The sequence below is a fragment of the Protopterus annectens genome, chromosome 6.part1, assembly GCF_019279795.1.
Source record: "Protopterus annectens isolate FY-2018-M chromosome 6.part1, PAN1.0, whole genome shotgun sequence".
Lineage (NCBI taxonomy): Eukaryota > Metazoa > Chordata > Ceratodontiformes > Protopteridae > Protopterus > Protopterus annectens.
The window spans coordinates 441,267,611-441,290,129 of NC_056738.1; the positions used below are offsets into that span (position 1 = coordinate 441,267,611).

Genomic DNA, 22,519 nt, shown 5'->3' on the forward strand with positions numbered 1-22,519 from the left:
TAAGATGAATATTCTTCCTAGACTTCTATACCTGTTTTATGCAACCACCAGCATTTTGCATAACAATTTTTTTAAAAATATTATATCGACTATTTCAAAATTTATGTGGGCCCCTAAATCTGTTAGGATTAGTTATACAAAACTCATCTATCCTAAGGAGCAAGGTGGACTTGGCCTACCTGATTTTAAAACCTACTATGAGAGAATCAATGGAAGTAGAATATTTAATATAGCCTCCTACCACAAGGCTCAACCTTTGTGGGCTCCGACATGGGTGATTCTGTATAATAACTACGTTAAAACATTAAAATTTAACCCTGCAGCACTCCCATTTCTAAATGAAGCAAACATAGGCATACTAAAACGAACAAAAAGTTTATTATTTAACATAAAGTCCCTCCAGGCCCTTTTCAACTCTTTGAATTTGACTCACTCATATAATACCTTACAACCACTTCATCTTAACCCTAACCTTAAATTAAATGGGCGCATGTTAAACTTGGAGCAATACCCCCTTCTTCTGAACACCTCTATTTCTGATCTCTTCCCATTCAGACATCAGACACTTTCTAGCCTAAAAACTAATCTGAACTTGCCCAAAAAGTACTTGATTATGTTACGACAAATTAGAGAGATGGTACGAAAGTATCTGGAGCACCCCTTGGTCTCAGACAAAGATATCTCAACCTGTAAAACATTAAGGAAACTCCTTCTCAGTAGAAAAAAATGACTTCAAATTCTTACAAGGTTATTATGTCACTTAAATATCAGAACAAACTCAATTTCTCTAAGTATTGGTTAAAGATTAACCCTACTATAAACCAAAACCTAATCTCAAAGGCTATAAGTCTAAGCTCTAAATCTATACCCTTTAAAAAGATGAAATATACTCAACTGATGATAATGAACAATGAGTACTTTACTCCTGAGGTCCTTAGTAAAATCTTTCCTAATCAATCCCCTAAATGTCAATATTGCTCGAACCAAACTGATGATATTCTTCATTTGTTTTGGAGTTGCAAATGTTCCTACAAGCTTTGGTGTGCTTTGAGAGTGATACTTGAGAAAATTGGCTATGAAAAATCCACCCTCTCATGGGAATTTACCATCCTTCATATTCCACCTCCTGGTTTATCTGAAAGGAAATATAAGGTTTTGATACCTATCTTTATGTTAATCAAATATTATATCTCCTTAAATTGGAAGAACAGACACTCCCTTTCTTGGGAAGGTTTTAAAGATATAGCTATTAAAAACCTCAAGGCACATAAATTCTTGTTCCACAATATTAAGCACAAGCCAATTATTAAGGAATTTTAGGGAATTTTATCTGATCATATATTTAAAATGAATACTTTCCTTTCGTAGATACCGTTAGATTCTACCATGCTGTTCATGATGTATATAGCTTGTTCTGGGCAATGTATGACTGTATATAGTTTCTGTTTGGTGTACATGTCCTTTATGTAAATACTCAATGGTTTTGTAATGTTTTCTTTTTTTTTCTCTCTTTCTGTACTTTTCTTTTTTGTAGACATTCATGTAATTGTATTTACTGAAAATTTGCAATAAAGAGAATATTTAAAAAAAATAAAAATAAATAAATAATTAAAAAAAAAAAAAAAAAAAAAACGTTTTAATATTTTTGGAAGTTGATTGATGTTAATGTGCAATATGTCTCCCATGTAAGGGTTGATTTTTCATATCCCATCTTCTCTAATCTTAATCTCAAGGATCACCATAAGTTGTGTATCTTAGTACAGTTCTACATGACATGCAAGATATCAGCTGTTTGATCCTGACAATGGGGACATATAGGCAAAAAGTTAGGATTGAATTTATTTAATTTAGATAAGGTATAATATAGATTGTTATTTACCATAATTTGTGTATTTGGCTCTCTCACTCTGTTAATCCTGAATCACAACAAAACTAAACGTATGATTTTTTTCAAGTAACAAAACTTCAGATCTGCATTCCCCTTTTCAGATATATACTTATAACAATTCCAAGACTGAACCTGTATCACACACTTAGCTACTTGGGGTTATAATTGCTAATAACATGAGATTTGACAAACACTTGTCTCTTACTGTAAATAAGTCGTATTAAACTAGATTCAATTTACAAAATTAAACCTTGCCTCACCAACTCCACAAGACAATCTATTGCCAGGACTCATCTACTCTCTACTCTTCTTTATGCTTCTCCTATCTTCACCAATCTGAAGAAAACAGATTTAATAAAACTAGACGCTTGTTACAAAAAGATTACCAGATTTGCTACCAACTCACCATATAGATACCATCACTTCACTGCCTTACGCCAACTAAATTAGCTCGAGTTAACTAATTACCTAACTTTCACCCAACTTAAAAAGGCAAGTGGCGTAATATACCAGTCTGACAAGTGTCCAGCACTCCATAATCTACTTAAGCCTCAATCAAATAGAAGACACTTGAGATCTTCTAACAAACTTCTATTATAAGTCATACAAACTAACAATCACTTTGGAGATGCTCTCTACTCTAATCGAATCTCCATGACTTGGAACTTAACTCCGCAGCACATCCTAACCACTGCCAATCATTCACAGTTCAAAATACTTCTAAAGTCCTATCTATCTAATTCTTGGCTCTACTCTTGTCTAACTTCTGGTTGACTGTCTTTCCCTTTTGTCTATCTCTTGGCTGACATTCAGCTGTATTGTTTTTTCTTACTTAACTTAATTATCTTCCTCTGTAAATCTTTTCTGTCTACTTGATATATATGTCTATCTTATCTCACCTATAAACTCATCACCAGTATCACCTTACTTTCACTGTCAAGATACTCTGTCCAATATTTTCACTGTCACCCTAATAAATTAATTTTACCCAAACTTCTCACCTACACCATGTACAGTTCTTTGCATACTAGAAAAAATGACATAGTCACATCTTTATAAATTCATGATTATATAACACATGAAACAAACTTTTTTTCTTGTACTTTTATGTACCACTTATATTTTTTATATATGCCTTTCTATGTATAACTTTGTATATGTATTTTTTTTATAAATTCTGTTCTTTTGTTTATGTTACTACTGAATAAGATTATAATTTATGTCTTTTGTTACTTGTATCTTTTAGGGCTTTTCCCCCCAGTCCTCTGCTGAAAATGGGCTTGTGCTCAGTTGGACTATCCCAGTAAACAAATGTCACATAAATAAATAAATCAATATAGGTCCATTTCAATTTTAAACCACGGTCATAAAGTGTTTGTCTATAATGGCAAGAATGGCAAGGTGGTGACAAAATTGATAGATGTGGATCAATGTGGTTTTGTGGAGATAAGGTAAATATTTGACAACATTATTAGAACAATGATGATCCACAGGGAAGCAGAATGCAAGAAAATACTGCTGTTTTTGGTAGGTCTGGATGCAGAGAAAACATTCGACAGAATAAGCTGAGATTCTATGAGCAGGCAATGGAACCATTTGCATTCCGTAATACAATAATAAGGCTAGTTAGGAATATATATATGAGGAATGAGAGGTCAAAATCAATGTGAGCAAGTTCCTCTCCTGATAAGTTGTGTCTGAACGGAGGAACCAGGCAGGGGTGTCCTCTTTTACCTGTGTTATTTGTTCATAGGTTCATAGGTTGGTACTAGGCTATCAGCCCTAGGGCCTATACAAGCCTAGCCATAACAATTCCCTGGCTATTTCTTCCCACACTGTTTACTTTCCTGGACCCCTGTCTAGCAGTGCGACTGATGTGATCCCCAGGGTGAATTTTCTTTCCCCATCCAATCATCAAAGTTCCTTTAGAAGAGGGCCAAAGAGGCGCTCTGCTTGACATGTCTATTCCAGGGTCTGGTTAGTCTCTATGTCAGGAACCTATCCCTCCAGCATGTTTTGTTTATTGTGATGACAAGATTTAGATCCCTGGAGCATGTGGCTCTGAGGGATTGGGATTTCTTTAAGTGTAGCATGTCCAACAGCTCTGGGTTTGACATGGCCTTGTATGTTAAGCAGAGATCGCCTCGGAGTAGACGATATGCGACACAGTATAGCTGGAGTTTTTTAAGGCAGTCAGCATAGGGCATCTGCTTTCGGCCTGTGATTCTTTAAGTGAGGTATTTCTGCAGCCTTTCCAGTTGTTGCAGATGTCTTGAGATATACATACCAAACGGGGCGTTGTATTTTATAATGGGTCTATTGAGGGATGAGTACAGTGGGACAATGACCTCCTTTTTACTGGATGAAAATCCCTTAGTGATGAGGTGTGCCACATAGAAGGATTTCCTGACTGTTGTGGCACTGTGAGACCACTGTCCACCTGTGTCCCTAAGTCTCTTATCACACTGTACTGCCACCTGTGTGATAATTGTTTTTATAACTATACATTTCTTGGCATTGAGCTTGAGCCCATGGCTCTAGCACCAAGCATCTGTTTCTGTAAGGCCCTTTTGTAGAGTATCCACATCATTTGGGGATTCAATAATGGCTCCCAGTTTGCAGTCATCTGTGAACTTTGTTAGCCAGTACTTCAGAGAAGTAGATGCCAAACAAGAGAAGTCCCAGGACTGAACCCTGAGGTACTCCACTTGTCACTTGTCTGGAGCTGGATTTGGAGTCAACTACTTTTACAGTGTGGGTTCTGTCAGTAAGCCAGTTGGCAACCAATCAGTAAGTTTATCTATGATTCCAGAGTGGGGATGGTGTCAAAGGCCTTGGCAAGGTCCAGATAGGCTGTGAGACTGATTTGAAGAAGTCAGTAAGGTTCAGGAGACAAGATCCTTCTCACACCCAAAAACTGGGTGGGGTCCAGTGTTTTAAGGTTGCCAATGTCTTTCTTTATAAGTTCCATGATAATACATACCATGGCCTATCCCCCTTGTGGAGTGAGGTGCCAGTTCATTTTGTAGTTCATGTAGTACAGATGTCATCTGGTCCCATGGATGCTGTATTCTTAGCTACCTGTGTGGCCATTATTACCAGAAACTGGCAATCTTCCAGTACTGAGATGGGCCATTTAAGGTCTGCCTGGATATTGGCAATATCCTTGAGATCAGTATATTTAATGCCATTCTGTTGTAGCTCAGAGCAGATCTGAGCATTGCCATTTAGATTCTTGACATAGTTATAGAATTTCCTGTGGTTGTCTTTGGAATCTTTGGCAATTTTATTTTCGTAACTAGCTTTGGAGGATTTTATGAGGGTTTTTCTTTTTTTTGTAAAGTTTGTTTATGGCAGGGGACCACCAGATTGGCTTCCTTTTTTTGGAGGAGAGCATCTTGGTTCAATTTAGGATGGCATGATTCATGCATGAGTGGATGTGCTCATATAGTGCCTTAGTGTAAGACTCAGCAGTTGAACTTTCAGTTCCTGTCTTCATGGGTGTCATGAAGTTTGTAACTTCTGACTTGAGTAGCATGAAGTTGACCTTAGCGAAGTTTTTTATGGAGGTTTCCTTACTGGGGGTGACCATAGGCATCGATTTCCCATGTTGGTAATGACCAGGTCTAGACTATGGATTAGTTGATCCAGGCATTGGAATTTATGAATTCCAAGAACCGTTTGGCAGTGGTGGTGTGCAGGAGTTTTTCCTTCCAGTTAATGGTAGTTGAAAAAATCACCAGTATTAGGGTGTTTGGTTGTATATTAATATTTTCCAGTATGTTTAGAAAGGTGTAGTGAGAATCTTGAGGCATGGTGGGGGATCTGTAGTAGCAGCTAATTTGGATTGCAGTCTTCCAGTGTAGTGTGCACCTGGAGAGAATTTCAGACGCATTGTGTTGGGCAACTAACCTGGTGGTGTGAATATCCTTGGTGTATATGGACACTCCTCCACCTTTAGTGTTTCGATCCTGGTTTGGTAGCCGAAAAGTTTGGTAAGAGTTGTAACCTCGTATTGCAGGGGTGCTCTCTGGAGCCTTGAACTAGGTCTCAGTTACTGCACAGATATCGATGTTCTCCATTTTTAGGAGTCCCTCGAGAGAGTTCATTTATATTTATAACAATTTGCAAAGAAAATTAGGGGCTCAGAAATTCAAGGATATAAGAAAGGTTGACTTTATTTGCAGATGATATTATTCTGTACCTGATAAAACAAGAAAAGGACATCTCAGTTGTGAAACATTCTAAGACAGTTTCAAGTTTGTTTGTTTTTTTTTGAGATACAAAATTAATGAAGATAAAACAAAGGCTATAGGTGTAAATTATGCACCCACACATTAATTGATTCAGCAATACCCATATTTATGGGGTTATCATAAAGTGAAGTATTCAGCATGATGGGTTATAGATATGTTGGAAGAGACTAAATAAAACATGATACAAAAAATAAGAAACTGGAAGCTCTCATCTATGGATATGGATAGCAAGATACAAGCTGTTAAAATGTTTTTAGTCCCTTTAGTTTTATGCACAGGTCAGGCATATTTGTATCAACTAGAGGAGAAGTTGTGGATAGCAATTAATAAAGAGTTGAAGGATTTTATCTGGGAGGAGAGTACAAAGGTCAAGTGGGTTAAGTTGATCTCTTCAGTAGAACAATGTGGTTTAAAATGACCTGATTTGAAGGGATATTTTAGAGCTACACAGTTAACGTTCTTATATGTAACACAACAGAAAGCTACAATTCAGAGGAGAAAGGATTGATGATGAAGCCGGGCTTAATTCAAGAAACAATCAGATTGGGATTTCAAGACACCGATCATTAAGGAGAATAACAAAAGTCATAAAGAATATTATCATCATAAAGTAGCAGAAAGCATATTCTAAGAACTAAGGTGATGCAGGAATGGAGAAAGGTGATTCTGCCAATAGAGAGGATTGCAATTAGGGGTGCAGAGGATAAATAAGAGGGGGTTGGAATTTACTTGAGGAAATTGGAAAAAGAACCAAGGTATTGGGAACAGGGAAACATAATAGCATGGTAAGAATGCATTTGGACTGCAGACTAAAGACTGCCTTCCCTATTGGGGATTGAAATCAGAGTATAGTCAAAGAGAAAAGGATAGGGGAATCCTAAGTCCTGCCCTGCTAGAGTTTTTGTTGAATCTAGAACAGAAGCTGTTGTTAAAAAGGGATACTTACCAGGGCATATAAAATATTGCTCTATTACTATAGGAATCAATCAGAGAAGGTTAGAAAAGTTTGGGAAGAGAGATTGGATAAGCAACCCACAAGGAAATAAAGTGAGGACATATGTATGGCTCTCAAATGTGCAGCAAAGTCTAGAACATTTAGGACTTTTGGCTGGAAATGTTTGCTTATTTTTATAGTACAAGTAAACTCCGAAGAATTTTTTCCTGAGGTAGATGGCAAATGTTGGAGGTGTGATAGGGAAGAAAGAGGTAACTGGGGACTTATGCTTTGGGAGTGTAAAGAGTTGGCAGACTTTAAAAATTTCCTGTCAAGAACTCTGTCAGAAATACTGAGTGAGCAAATGTATGTAACTAAGGAAATTATTTTTTAGCTGGTATACATGATCTGAATTGCTTTGACACAGCAAGGCCTTGTTATGTTCAATTCTGGTGGCTGCCAAAAAAAAAAAAGCAATTGCTAGAAAATAGAAATCATAGTCTAAACCACCTGTACTTGAAGTAGTGAATATTGCAACTGAGACAAAATAACTGGAAGAGAGATATTTAGAAAAAGGTAGGAGCAAATTACATAGAAAAAATGGAAATTGTGGGAACAGTGCATGCAGAATAATGTTTTGGAGGCTGAATGAGGTTTAAGGGAAGGCAGGAACTGACCACCTCATGTGATGTTGGATTAATTATATTGTACAGAAGAATATATGTGATGTATAGTGTTTGTAACTGTGACTATGTTAATATGGTTTGTTTTCTTTTATATAAATGTAGGTCTGCCTGTGTCACAAGTGATAATTTCATAAATGTGTTTAAAAAATAGAATAAACATGCTATATTATTTAAGTAGTAAAATTTGAAAACATTTACTCTGAGACAAAGGTCTAGGAAAAATTAATTATAAGTAGGTAGTTTTTAAAAGCTGTGCATTACAGTAATTCTTCAGTAAGAACTATAATCTTTGTTGTGCTGGTCATACCTGTTGGACTGCATCACCCCTTTTGACATCCTTCCTTGTAAGATATAGGTAATAGATGATGTTAGCCATAATAAAGATAAATCAGTTTTTGAGACTGTATTTCTTCTACCCATAATCATATACTTTTATATGCTTATTTTATATATATATTTCCTGAATGCTTTCTCCATTAAAATATCTCCAAGAAAGATTACAGCAATTACTATTTAATTTTTTTAAGAAATGAAGATTGTCCATCCAAAGTGAACTAGATCAAGTAGACTCCTTTTATAATCAGGGTGACATGTATCTGCTGGAACAGATGTAGTTATTCACTGTCTCATACGTTCATAAGTAAGTTCTAGTCTAGCTGCCATTGCAGGCCACTTTAAGCCAAACCAGTTTCCATTTGTCTCAATGTCTTTTTATCCAGAAGCAGATATGACTACTCTGTATAGTATTTTGTAAGAATTATATGTAGAGCCTGTGCTGTGAATGATGTGCTCGTAGTGCCTAACAGTTAGTAATAATCTGCTGCAGCAGAAATCATTGCACCTGTTAATCTTGAGCTGTAACATTTTGAATTATTTTAGGATTTCCGTGTTCCTTCCAAGAAGGAGGACAGTCCAAGGGCTTGCTTGCATTAGTTTAATCCAATGTCGGTCAGATGTTTGTTTCAGAGTTGGCTGATTATGTGCAGACTAACTGTTCTGGTTACCGATTCCATTCTGATCTGTACACAGGGGAAGTGAAATAATGTGGATCACATTTGCTTACTGCCAGTTTCATTGCGCCTTTCCTGCTTAGCTGGAGAATCCATAGTAGTACGTCTTTTCAAATACCTTGCCTTGGTCTTCTTCTTCCTACCAGACATAGAAAGTAATAATTCTGGAGTGCTGGCAAAGCCACTGATGGATTTACTATAGAACACAACTTTTTTCCATCCTGAAAACAAGAATGGAATGTTGCGTGAATCTTTAAACTTACAATTTTTGCCCTATAAAGGACTTAACAAAAATACTTACAGAACTTATCTGAATGATAACAATCTAGTATATGGAAAACAATTCTAATTTTACCCACAGAGAATCAAGTTTGCCTCACAACTTTGTAGCTCCTAGAGCTTCAAGTAAACAAGACAAGACTCATATATATGGTGTTGTAGTGTGGCACATCTCTAGCCCTGGAACTTGATTCTTTTGACAGTTTTAATGCCTTTTAATTCAAATAGTATCAGAGAATTATTTGACTGTTTAGCAGGCTTGCTATATGCATTTTTTTCTATGAATTAATGTATTGTATGTATATGGAAATAATACATGCACTTCTAAAAACAATTTTGAACCAAAGATTAGAAACAAACAACAGATTAACTCTTAGTTAAATTCTGGCATATATGGTCTCTTATAAGTGCATGAAGCAAGAGAAATAAGAAATAATGAGTGAAGTAAAGAGGACGGACATTAAAGGATGCGAATATTTTATTACTGGCATATGCTTATTTTCATGGAAAACTGTAAGACTTGTTTTGAGAACACGGTACAGGCTATTAAGCAAAAACTACTTTTAGTGGTTAATGCACTGTACTCTTGACATTTACTCCACAGTACTCTTTAAAATTAAATTTCCTCTGTATATGTAATAGTAATCTTCCAAGTTATTTGTTACATGTTTTATGTATCTTAATAAAATATGATTAAATGTAATCAACTGCATCTGACTTATGGTATATCCCAGTGCTGTATAATTTTATACATATCCCATCTCATTCTCTACCATATTTTTAACAATTATTTCTGCATTGCTTTATTTCTTTTTTATAGTAGTTTCATATTTTCATTGTTACATTAACCCTTTCTCTAACAAAAATCCATCCTGCAATGTTTGTTTTATACATTTTTATTCTAGCTCAACCTGAAGTTCACAGTTTGGCAGTTGTGGCGGAACTGCAAGATATAACAGTCAGTGCTGGTGAAATGGCCCTCTTTGAGTGCCAGGTAACAGGCCCACCAGATATGGATGTCGACTGGCTGTCTAGTGGCAAATTACTTCAGCCAGCTCTACTCAACTGCAAGATGCACTATGATGGCAAAAAATGCAAGCTGTTGTTAAATTCCGTACATGAGGATGACAGCGGTATATACACATGCAAGCTGAGTACAGCTAAAGGTAAGACAAAACCTTTATTAGCTTTATACTTATCAAACATAACTGATATAAGAGGAGAGGGTTTGCTGCTTCTTAATAAGTACTATCAGAAAATCCATATAAAAAGCATTGGTGCTGGTTGCTTTTACTGATGTGTAAATTGATAATGGAATCTGAAGACAGATATAGAAAAGATGAAACTGATAAATGGTAATGATGAATTATTACATTGGCTTGCACTTGTGGCATAGAGAGAGAGATAAAACCCTGACTACAGCCCAGGTGGCCTGAATTTGAAAAGTGGCCTGAACACCTGATGGTGCAGTCAGGGCAAATAGGTATGCCCATCCTGGGAGGGGAGGTTCACATGCTTGAGACACATTCACACAGCTAGATTCCCCTAATGGAGATCAGGGAAACAACCATGTGGTGTTCCCTGTGGGTAGGAAGGTTAGTCCCACTGACAACAAGTCTCTTATAGAAGTGAGAGGTGGTGCAGCACTGATGTTAACACGGTGTTACTGGCCACCACAAATGGTGAGTAGTAGGAGAAAAAATACTCCTGGGTAGTAACCTGATGCTGCTGCTGCAGGTACCTGAATCCCCCTCCCCAAACATGGGGTGGAATTAGTCTGTAGGTGACTAGGTGGGTTCAGTATACCCAGTTAATGAGGACAGGCTGTGGGTATAGTTGATGGTTAGCTGCATGGAGCTAAAAATGATGATTTATACTAGAATATCCATAATTAGACTTGGTATAGAAGATCGGACGATAATAGAAAACCTGAATGTTGTTACACAAGTAAGAGATAAACTGGATATCTACAGTCTTAAACAGTTTCCACTGGGCACCTTTTTTTTGACAAAAAGTAACTGAAGCCCTTAGCTATTCCAGAGGAAGTCAGACAGTTATTAATTAGCCTAAGAAAAAAAACTGAAGAAAGGAGAGGAGAGGGGAAGTGTCAGACAGAGAGTGTCAGAGCCACAATTGTATTTATTTATTTTATTTAACATTTGTTGACTGGGAAAGTCCGACTAGGCTCTACAGAGCCTGTTTTCAGCAAAGGCCCGGGGAGAAATGCTCCAGAAGCATGTCTTTAGAACCACAGCCACAGCCATGCCACAACCGTCTCATTTGGCACCCAGGGTCCTCGATCACAGGGACCCTTAACATTAGTTTGAGGAGCAAAAAAAATAGAGAGAAAAATTGCCAGATCTTAATGCCCTGCAGTCTCATGGACTACATGACAGCAAAATAAAAGTCACTTATACTATCTGGCCCTCTGTCCTGATGCTCAAGATGAAAGCAAAACGATCACTTCTCTGATCAGACATTCTTTCCCTCCTTCTAGGAGAAATGCTAGGTCATAATGTCCTCATGGTCTACTGTCCCAAATGATATTCATCATTCATAATGCATTGGTGGGCGTATAGGTTCTGTGCCTGCACAAACACCTACACTGGCAGCTTTCCAGCTCAGAATCCCCCCTCTAACTCTCTGTGATAGTGGATTGGTTAAGCCCCTTCCATCAGGGGAAACCTAACCCTGTGACAGAGAGTTAGTTATTCAGGCTTTAGTGCCAGCTGAAGGACTGACGCAGCTGAATCTCCTCATTAACCTGCATTGGTGGATTACAGCTTTTAGCCTCACATAAGATCCCTTTGGGGACTTCCCTTCCTTTTGATTAATATATACTTTTGTTTTCTGTTTTATTTAAAAAAAGTAATATATATATATATGTATTAACATTTTATTATATTATACTTACTATTTACTACTGTGTTTAATTCCTCATGGGATTCTAATTTACTACTGCATTGTTTGCATTCTTAACAGTGCTTCTAAGCAGTTATGGGACTTTTGAAAGTGTTTTTATGACTTGTACTAGGAAACTGAACACTAGGGACTGTTGCTTTGTTGTTTATATGCTTCCCTTTGAAGTTCTTATGGGAAAATAGTGCATTTTTTGTACTTGTTTCTCATTTTTATGATGTTTACTACTGATTTAAGATCGTTATAGTTGTTTTTATCTTTAAATCACAATTTTACAGTGAATTCCTTTAATTGCATGAGATTATTTCATTTCTGATAAGGGAGTCTCTAATTAAATGCTTGTTTATACTCTTTTAAAAGGTTTCTATTTGATTTAAGGACATATATTTGATTTTTGTCACTATTTGGACAAGTGAATTTTACTTTGTACTGTGATTGTGTGTGTTGTTTCCTACACTGTGCAGATTGTAGAACAAGGCTTAGCACAATTTGAATTAGCCTAATATGAATTATTTCTGATTTATTGTATGCAGTTTAGCCCTATTTGCTGTGAGAGAACATAGTTTATATTTTCTATTATTGCTGCCCTTAGTCAGACTGTATAATATCAGTGTATTATTCTGGCTGGTGTTTTTCCCCTGACTTGATGGATCGTGATACAGCTGATCACCCCCCTACAATCAATCCAGTTACACCTAAAAAAAAAAAAGGACCTCATCAAAAACAGACCTTGAAGGTGGTTGCCAAAGCGCTAGAGGTGCAATAAACTGGTGTTTTAAGTGGATTCTTCATCTGTGGTCTTCAGTTTTATCTTTTCTTTTTGGTTCGTGCAGACCTCAGACTACAGTTTGTGAATCCGTTGGTGCCTTAAGCCTGCCCGCAGACCACTTACCTTTCTCTCCATAATGGTCTGATGTGAGCCCATAGCCCTCAATGATATGGAGGTCAGGCACATCCTTCAGGGCTGCTTCAGTTTCCAGTTCAGATATGGTCAAACCAAACCCTTAAGGCAAAGGAGAGGTCCAGGATAAGAAACCCCTTGCCAGACATAATACTCTGTTCCCTGATATTTAGTTCATATCATATGACAGACAATCAGGTTATTGCAAAGTATAGGGTCATTAGATAAGAGTATTTTACAGACAGCTATTCTCAGAGGCTATGCTCCTATGATTGTGGGGCTACCTACTTTAAAGATCCATCTAATGCCACATATTTTGATGGGGACTCTGATGGTGACAGTAATGAAAAATCTGAGGCCATGCAATCTGACCCTTTGGAAGGTGAGCAGATTCAAAAACCCAAGCAAAGGTTCATCTTTCCAGATATGTTAGCTAGGTTTTGGGATGCATTTGACTGGAAACAATCTGAAGCTACCCAAGAGATTGGTAGAGTTTGTGATCTTACTGAGGATGAGATTCCAAATGTTTTGGTTGTTCCTCCTCTGTTAATGGTCTTAGTATATACATACACGCACACACACACACACACACACACATACTGATATATATATATATATATATATATATATATATATATATATATATATATATATATATATATATATACATATATATATATACTTGCAAAATCCCTTTAGCTAGTGAACCAGTTCCTAAAAAGGCTATGACAAAATACATAGCGTACTCTGATCTTGTAGTCCTTTTTGCTTCTATGTCAGCTGAACCAGGTGTAGTTTCTCCATCTACTAACTTTAATAAGAACCTTGGCTTCCTTTGACTATACACCACCAGATAAAACTGGCAAGTGTTTAGAATCACAAGGAAAAAAGTTGACTCAATGTATCAGTTTAGTCTTTAGACTTTTAAATTATCAGGTTTTCATGTGAAAATTAATTTTGCAATGTGCTTCTAGTTAAGATGAATTTGCTGTATCTTTGTCTGCTGAACAGAAGTGTTATATAAATCGAATTGTTTCTAATGACTCTCAGGTTTTGAAACATGCTTTGAGGAGTGCCGTGGAAGGTGCAGACACTATTTCTATAAATACATCCTCTTCTGTTGCATTCAGAAGGTTTTCTTTGTTACATAACCAGATTTTTTCTGAGGATTTAAACAAATGAGATTTTGAAACCTCCTGTAAGTTCTGAATTTGTGTTTGGTCCTGCTGCTACCTATATTCTCAAACAATGGCATGGTGGAGGTAAATTGCTGCATGGGATATCTGGAATGTTTTATCTTCGCAGGTTCACACCTAACAAAGCATCCAAATTCAATGGGTAGAATAAACCAAAAATTCCAGGATAACAAGGAAATGACAGGAGAATAACGCTTCCCAAGCAAATAAAAGAGGTTCCTGTCCCCCAAATGATCATTCCCTGCTAAATAATGACTACACCAAGATTCAGGGCTTCCCATCCCTTTTCCTATACCCTCCTCCCCTTTCACCTTCTCTTAAGCTTTAGATCAACCCAGCAGCATGGCCACAAATAGTCTTATACAAGTAAGTGCTGAGAATAATTCAGTGAGGATAATGTTCTTCGTGTTTCACTGTTGCAGTCATCATATTTTGGTTATCCCTGCCAGGGTTGCCCTCGGCCGGCCCGAATACCATAGACTTAGTATTTCTGCGTCGGTTGCTGTTGCTTGAGGACTGACGTCAGGTAGTCAGTGGTATAAAGGAATGCATCCGACGCCATTACATCAGTCTTTATTGCTGTGGAGCCTGAAGCAGAAGCAGTTCGTACGAGTGCCGGTCGGTCGCTACCTGGATTTAATTTCCGAATTAAAGTCGAAGTCTTCAAAAGCTAAGTATCCCGATGGGGATCCTTTTTTTCTTGCACTAACTGTCAGAAAAAGTTAATAATTGTCTTGCTGTGGAAAGCAAATACCACACCGGGACTTCCATTCTTACCGTGTCACTCGTCTAGGCCCATATGGCTTCGGTAAGCCATCTGACAGCGGATCTTCCAAAAAAACATAAACATAAAGACAGAGACAGACCGAGACAGAATGCACAGGACAAAACCTTCCAACGATGCTTCCGTTAAGCTGGTTGTCAGTCCTCCGGAACTCAGTGAGGCACTTTCGCAGCCCCTGATGCCCACTAAAGTTAATTTGCAGGCTGCTACCAAGACCTTTTCGCAGTCCGGTATGCCACAGAACTTTTCTTCATCTAAAGATCCTGCGGTCATCTCTACCTTTGATGGGTCTGGAGCCACTGTGCAGGCACCGGCTTCCGAGGAAGTCATTCGCAACACCGAACCCAACATAAACCGACGTCTTCTTTCGTGACTAATGCTCTTTCATAAACAACCAAGTTTCTCAGGCCCAGGAGTCAAACCACACCCAAGAAACCAACTATCCATTCTCAGGCGCCTGCTCCCTTGCCTCAGTCTCAAATGTTTAAAATGGCAGAAGACCTTATCATGCTGATTAGGGGCCAGTCCACTCCCTCAAAAAGGAAAAGAGATCTGTGTCCAGTAGTTTTGTCTGAATAAGACTCAGATGAATCCGATGCATGTGACTCTGAAGACATGCAGCCACTCTCCACTTATGAGGCTTCTGATGCAGAGGAATCCATTTCTTCAGCCTCTCCCCCAGAGGATTTTTCCTTTGGGGAAACCCTGCATACCTTAAGGGAGCATTTCCATTGGGAGAGCCAAGACTACCCACAGTCTAAAAAGAGACTCAGAGAGTTCTTGGACCTTCTACAACACAGGGCCTTAGCCATCCCCCCAGTCCTAGATGTGGTGGATGATGTCTTCCTTGAATCCAGCTTGTCTCCAGACGTCCACCCTCCTGCTCCCAGAAAACCAGACAGGTACTACAGAGTCCCTGACTTACACAAATATCTTTTTTAAAAAATTCTACAGCTGACCCTGAGATCATTACTCAAGGGCCTAAAGGGATTAAAGCAACCTCAGCTAAGTCCCACCCCCTCAGACAGGGATTCCCGAGCACTGGACAGATGGGGTAAAAAAGTATACACTTCAGCTACTCTTGCTGTCAGGGCACTAAATTGTTAGCTCCACATGCTTAAGTATCAGCAACATACCTTGGAACTCCTTAAAAAAAAATTTTCCTCCTTTCCTGCATGGGCAGAATCTAAAGATTTACAGGACTTAATGCATTCTGCTGGTGAAGTAACTAAACACACTTTGCAGTGTGGTTTTGATGCCCTTGAAGCTTCTTGCAGGGCAACAGTCACCAGATCTGTCATTAGAAGACATCCATGGCTTAAGGAACAACCCCTGCTAGACCATGTCAAATCAAAATTGCCGGATGCACCCTTGCACAAAGATAACTTGTTTGGCACTAAAGCAAAAGAGATTTTAAAAAAGATGGAAGAAAAAGCAAAATTTATGCAGACAGTTAAAGATTTCTTACAAGTCCAGCCCCCAAGGTTCAGCAGGCATTTCCCCAGCACTGGTCCTTTCCTGCTCCGAGTAGACAGGGCCAGCTTATGTCTCATGGAAACAGACCCTCCCCACAGACAGCAGCCCCAGGGGTTGCAGAGATCCAAGAACTGGACAACTTCCGCTTCAAAAGCAGGGAGTTCTAAGCCACCCCTTATGGTAAGAACTCACAATGACTCACCCCTTCCCAACCTCACCTCTGCCCACCCTCACATACCCCTAGGAGGAAAACTCTCTTTTCACTCAAGCACCTGGGCCACCATTACCAAGGACCACTGGGTTCTGAACATCGTGTCTCAGGGGTACAAATTCTCCTTCCACACCCTTCCAACCTTAAAAGGGTTCCCAGATCTACCACCAAATTAGTGGGCAGAGGCTCAAAAACAAATTCTTTCCCTGCACTCCTTGGGGGCAGTAGAGCACATTCCTGCAGAGCAGATAGGCCAAGGCTTCTACTCCAGACTTTTTCTGGTGCCCAGAAAGGAGAGCACCTGGTGCCCCATCCTCGATCTTTCCATTCTAAACACCTTTCTGGTGATCCCAAAATTCAGAATGCTTACCCTCCAACAGCTGATACCCATGCTCACTAAGGATGCCTGGCTAGCTACCCTGGACCTGAAAGAGGCCTACCTCCACATTCCTATCAGGGAGTCCTGCAGAAAATATCTCTGCATCAGGACAGGATCTCAACACTTTCAGTTCTCTGTGCTTCCCTTTGGCTTATCTACTGCTCCCAGAGCTTTCACAAAATGCCTGGCTCCAGCCATTGCCTTTTGCAGACAAAGGAATATTCAAATTTACCCCTACTTGGATGACTGCCTTATTCAGGCAGACAGCCAGAAAAAGCTGCTCAAAGACCTGGCCTTTGTAAATGACCTACTAACCTCCCTAGGGTACACAATCAACTAAATGAAATCCAAAGAGGTACCCACCAAAAGGATAATCTTCCTGGGAGCAAGTCTGGACACAGCATCCCAGATGGCATACCTTACACCAGAAAAACACATTTTCCTATCAGCTTACTTTTCTCAACCGACTACCAGGCCCCAGCTTTCTGCAAGGAAAATACTGCAAGCCCTGGGGTTTATGGCCTCTTGCATACTCCTCATTCCATATGCCAGACTCCATATGAGGAAACTTTAATGATACTTAAAGAGCCTTTGGTGTCAACACTCGCAGGATCTGGAAACTCTTCTGCCAATAATTCCTTGCTTGATGAAGGAATTTCCTTGGTGGGCAACAGCATGCTCCCACAACAAGGGACTACCCTTCTCCCCACTCCCCACTCCCCACCACCCAGACACTCACCACAAAAGCATCAGACTATGTTGGGGTGCACACCTGGACGGCAGGTGCATACAGGGCCAATGGAACCCCCAGCAACTCCCTCTGCACATCAGTCTAAAAGAGATGGCTGTGCAGCAGACCTTAATAAGTTTCAAACACCTTCTTTCTCCAGGGGTTCTCTTGATCAAGACGGACACCACTGTGATGTAGTACATCAACAAGCAGGAAGGTACTCACCCCTACCCACTGTGCAGGCTGGCCATGGCCCTTTGGTCCACAGCCTCTTCCATGCAAATACACCTGTTAGCTCAATACCTGCCAGGCCGTTCTCTCAGCTCCCTGGCAGACCAATTAAGCAGACAGTTCTTGGACCCCCATGAATGGCAGCTCCCACACCAACTCAGAAAATTCTGCACCAGGGAACATCACTACATGGCTTGGAAAGTGGATGCCCTGTCCTTCCCCTGGGTAAACCTCTCGGTCTATGCCTTTCCTCCCCTGCCTCTCATTCCCAGAGTACTGCTCAAAATAAGGGATGAAAAACCAAGGACCATTCTCATAGCTCTAGACTGGCCCAGACAGCACTGATACCCCTTGCTGTGCAGACTGTCCCCGCTGCCTCCATGGAATCTTCCTCAAATTCCAAACCTACTAACCGAGAGGGAAGGAAAACTCATGCACCCCCAAGTGCAAACACTCAATTTGGCAGCTTGGCTTATACCCTAGCCCCTGACCAATCTGCCATCCTCAGTAAACAGGTTCTGGATGTTATCCAAGAGGCCAGACACCCTAGCACCAGAAAGTCTTATGCAGATAAATGGAAAACATTCTGCACCTGGATCCAGGCTAAGGGGGCCAACATGTCACAGCCCTCCATCCCTCTCATCCTGGATTACTTAGCTGACCTGCTGCACAGTGGTCTCTCATTCTCCTCTATAAAAATTCATGCCTCTGCTATTTCTGCTCACTTACCCACTGAGCAGCCTCTCTTTTCACACCCTCTGATTAAACAGTTCCTCAAAGGGGCTAGCAACTTGAGGCCCCCCAGAAGTGCACCAACACCACCTTGAGACCTTAACTTTGTACTGGAAAAGCTCACCCTGCCCCCCTTTGAACCAGCTTCTTCTACAGAGCTAAAATTTCTCTCCTGGAAGACAGCCTTCCTCCTGGCCATCACTTCAGCCAGAAGAGTCTCTGAGCTGCAAGCACTCATGGCTGTGGAACCGTTCATCATCTTCCATGCAGACAGGGTATCCCTCAGAACTAATCCATTCTTCATGCCCAAGGTGGTGTCCAATGTGTCTCTCAACTAATCCATTAATTTACCCACCTTCTTTCCTAACCCCCAAAACAAGGAGAAAGGATTCTGCACTCTCTAGATGTGCACAGACAGCTCACATACTATCTGGACAGGACTAAACCCTTCAGGAAGTCTGAAGAAATTGCTGGTTAGCTTTGCTTCAGGGCAAAAGGTAAAGCCATCTCCAGGCAAACCATTTCCAAATGGATAGCACACTGCATCAATTTCTGCTAGAAACAGCATGGCTAGCCCCCCCCCCCCCCAAGGGGGCCAGGACACACTCCATCAGAGCAGCCTCCACCTCTGCAGCTTTCCTCAGAGGAGTCCCCACCAAGGACATCCTGAAGGCTGCCACCTGGACATATGTTCATACCTTTACCAAGCATTACCGCCTGCCTCTCTTCTCTAAATCCAGGGCAAAGTTGGCCTCTGCAGTCTTGCAAGGCATGCTAGCCAGCCCCTAGCTTCCTGGACTGCCTGCACCCATTTTCCTCAGCTTTGGGAATCTACCCAAATGTGATGACTGCAACAGTGAAACACGAAGAACATAGTACAGTTGTGCACACTTACCATAAATGTAGACATTTGAGTGTATTCACTGTTGCAGTCCTGGTTTCCATCCCTCTTTCCCCCTTTCTCTTGTTTTCCTTTTTCCTTGTTGTTCTCTTTTCCTTACAAGGGACATTTTGGTATTTATTTTCCACTGGTGAGGTTCTTCCACCAGAGCCTAGCCTCCTACTTTGTGGGCACCTGACAGGTTAGGGCAAGAAAAACTGATGTAATGGTATTGGATGCCTTCCTTTATATCACTGAAGACCTGACGTCAGTCCTGAAGTGAGAGCAACCGACACAGAAATACTAAGTCTATGTTATTCGGGCTGGCCGAGGGCTACCCTGGAAGGGATAACCCAAATGTGATGACTGCAACACTGAATACACTCGAACATCTACATTTATGGTAAGTGTACACAACTGTACTTTCTTGGCAGTGGTTCGAACATCCTACTTCCTTCAGGGAAATCTGTCCACACCCTCCAGACAAGACACACCTGTTTTCTCCAGTGCCTCTTCTCATTCTGCATGCAGGGGTTGTACAACAATTCCTGTACCACAAAAGGATAAGGATTTTATAGGTTCATAAGTTAGTACTAAGCTAACTGCCCTTGTGAGCCATTTTAAGCATAGCCAATTATCCCTTGGGAGACTCAAACCCAGCACCTTGTGTTTGTAAGGCAAACACCTTAACCACTAGGCCACCTACACCAGAATCTGTGTGTCAGCAAGGCAGTGTGAAATTTGAACATCTGCTGTTAACAGATAAGTAGGACTTGCGCTACTGTATTTTACATGCAGAGAAAAACATTTATCTGCTGATCATACCCCCTAACAAATTGTGCCGTGATGGCTCCCACCTTTACCACACTAAAGCTGTGCTTCTGTATAGTGCGATACTTTACAGTATTCAGAGCAGTACTTTGTTTCGGAATAGTTTCTTACATTATTCAAGCTGGCTGTTCATTTGTAAAATGGTACCACATATGACATGCTTAAAATTTTATAGTCTGACTTCGAATTAGAAGCTGACATTGAAATAGTACAAAATAATAGATGACTCAAAATGGGGACAGTTAGACCATAACTATGAAAAATATTTTTCTGCTAATGAAATGATATAAAATTCAGCAAACATAGTAAATTAGAAAAACATTTTGAGGGAGTTAGAACACCCCATCCCCATTTCTTGCAGAAAGAGAAGGCCAGTCATCTCACTGTTTGTAGTAAAATCAGTTTGTTCTAAGATTGTTGTAGCATGGGGAAACAACTACCTCCTTGATGTGAGTCCTTAAATTATGGTTTGTAGAATGCCTCCTGTATTACTTTAATAAAATTGAAATAATCTTCAGTATTCCAAGTATTTGTTTTACTGCAAGTATCACTTCTGGAATGTTTAAAGTTAAGGAAAAAAAATCAAACCTGTGAACAAAATTAGATATTCATTTTTTAATGTTCATTATTTCTTTTCTAAAGAAGAAAAACATGAGAACAAATTATTTTATCATACTGACAGTCACACTTGCTATAAATCAAGATTTAGGGCTGGATTCAGAATGTTTATCTTAAGTTATACACAAAGTGTACATCTCGTGGTAACCATTTCCAATTCAGAAACAGCGCTACCCCAGTGTTGCAACATGAAAGGTGCAGTACCAAGGTGGGCTGTCTCTGTGTCATCTCACAAATGCTAATGAGGCATTCAAGAAGAGTTCCTTTGCTAATTTGCTATGTGCTGTCCCCCAGACAGACCTGCAATAAGGCATTTACTTAGCTGAGAATCACTCGGCTGCATAAGGTGTTAATGAAAGTGGCCAAAAGAAAAGTGCTAAGGAGTTTAGCAGACTGGAGGTGTTGGGAGGAGGGAGGTTGTGTGTTTGTATGTGTGTGAGTGTATGTAGAGGCATGAGTGATGTAACGTGTGTGTGTGTGTGTGTGTGTGTGTGTGTGTGTGTGTGTGTGTGTGTGTGTGTGTGGGTGTCTTTGAGTGCGATCAGCTGTGGGGGTTGGCTGTGTGTGAGGGGTAGAGTGGGGTGATGGGTAGACTAAAGAGCAAATCTTGTAACTATATAGAGTAAAGTATTGCACCATGTATGATGTGGGGTGAGGAGGGACACTAGATACCAGGGATTACTCTAGACATTGTGCAGTAAAGGCACTTTACAGAGTATATTAGCCCTCTGCACCACCATTAGGACATTAGGAATTTTATTCAAATATTGCTTAAGTATGTAAAAAAATAAAGTAAACAGTATGGAAAGTTTTGAATCCAATTCATTAGCTACGGAAAACAGCTGTCCTAACCCACAATGCTAACTGATCAGTCAGATTTTTTTTTCATTATAAGAAATATGAAACTCTAATGTCTGGCATGATTCAATGATTGCAGCAGTCCATGAGTTAACAAGGACAGGACATCTATAAGAGGCAATGGCAGGAGCATCCTATAAAAAAGCAGGGAATGCCAAAAAGACTGGAGGAAAACTAATGGATACCAGTGAGAATATTTAATCTATTACTGTGACTCAGTTAAAAGTTAATGGAGAAACAGCATCGGTATCACTATCTATTGGTAAGCATCCATGATTTATGAGGCAAGGGGCAAAAAATAAAGAGACATTGGGGATTGTCTGTCAACTCAGTGTGTGTGCGTCTGCGTGTGTAGATATATGTGTGTGTGTGTGTGTGTGTGTGTGTGTGTGTGTGTGTGTGTCTGTGAGTTTGAATAGGAGAGTCAGTGGGAGGGGGAGTGCCTCAGCCAATAAGATGCATGGGCCGCCAGTGTTAAGTACTGTAGGAGAATGCTGATTTGTACTCATAGTTCAAAAACCAAAACGATCAGGACAGCAAAACAGTTCCAAGTATGACTTTTAGACATCTTCAGAAGGAAATAAAAAGACCTGAAAAGGCCATAACATCATGAGAACACTCTACAACAGTCCCCTTTTCTATCAGACAGGAAGTGTGTAACAAACAGGAAGTATGTAACAATGTATCAAAAGGCAACCAAAATTCTTAAGTGACCTGTGC

The 22,519-nt window shown here is 39.8% G+C and overlaps 1 protein-coding gene across 2 annotated transcripts in view; it reads left to right on the forward strand.

The window, feature by feature from the left end:
• Positions 1-22,519, forward strand: part of SPEG (striated muscle enriched protein kinase) — a 2,687,905-nt gene that overhangs the window by 1,818,311 nt on the left and 847,075 nt on the right. For both annotated transcript variants that reach the window (XM_044075871.1, XM_044075873.1), the window contains one exon: positions 9,959-10,219. In XM_044075871.1, coding sequence (XP_043931806.1) covers positions 9,959-10,219 — 261 coding nt within the window. The remainder of the gene's footprint in view (positions 1-9,958; positions 10,220-22,519) is intronic.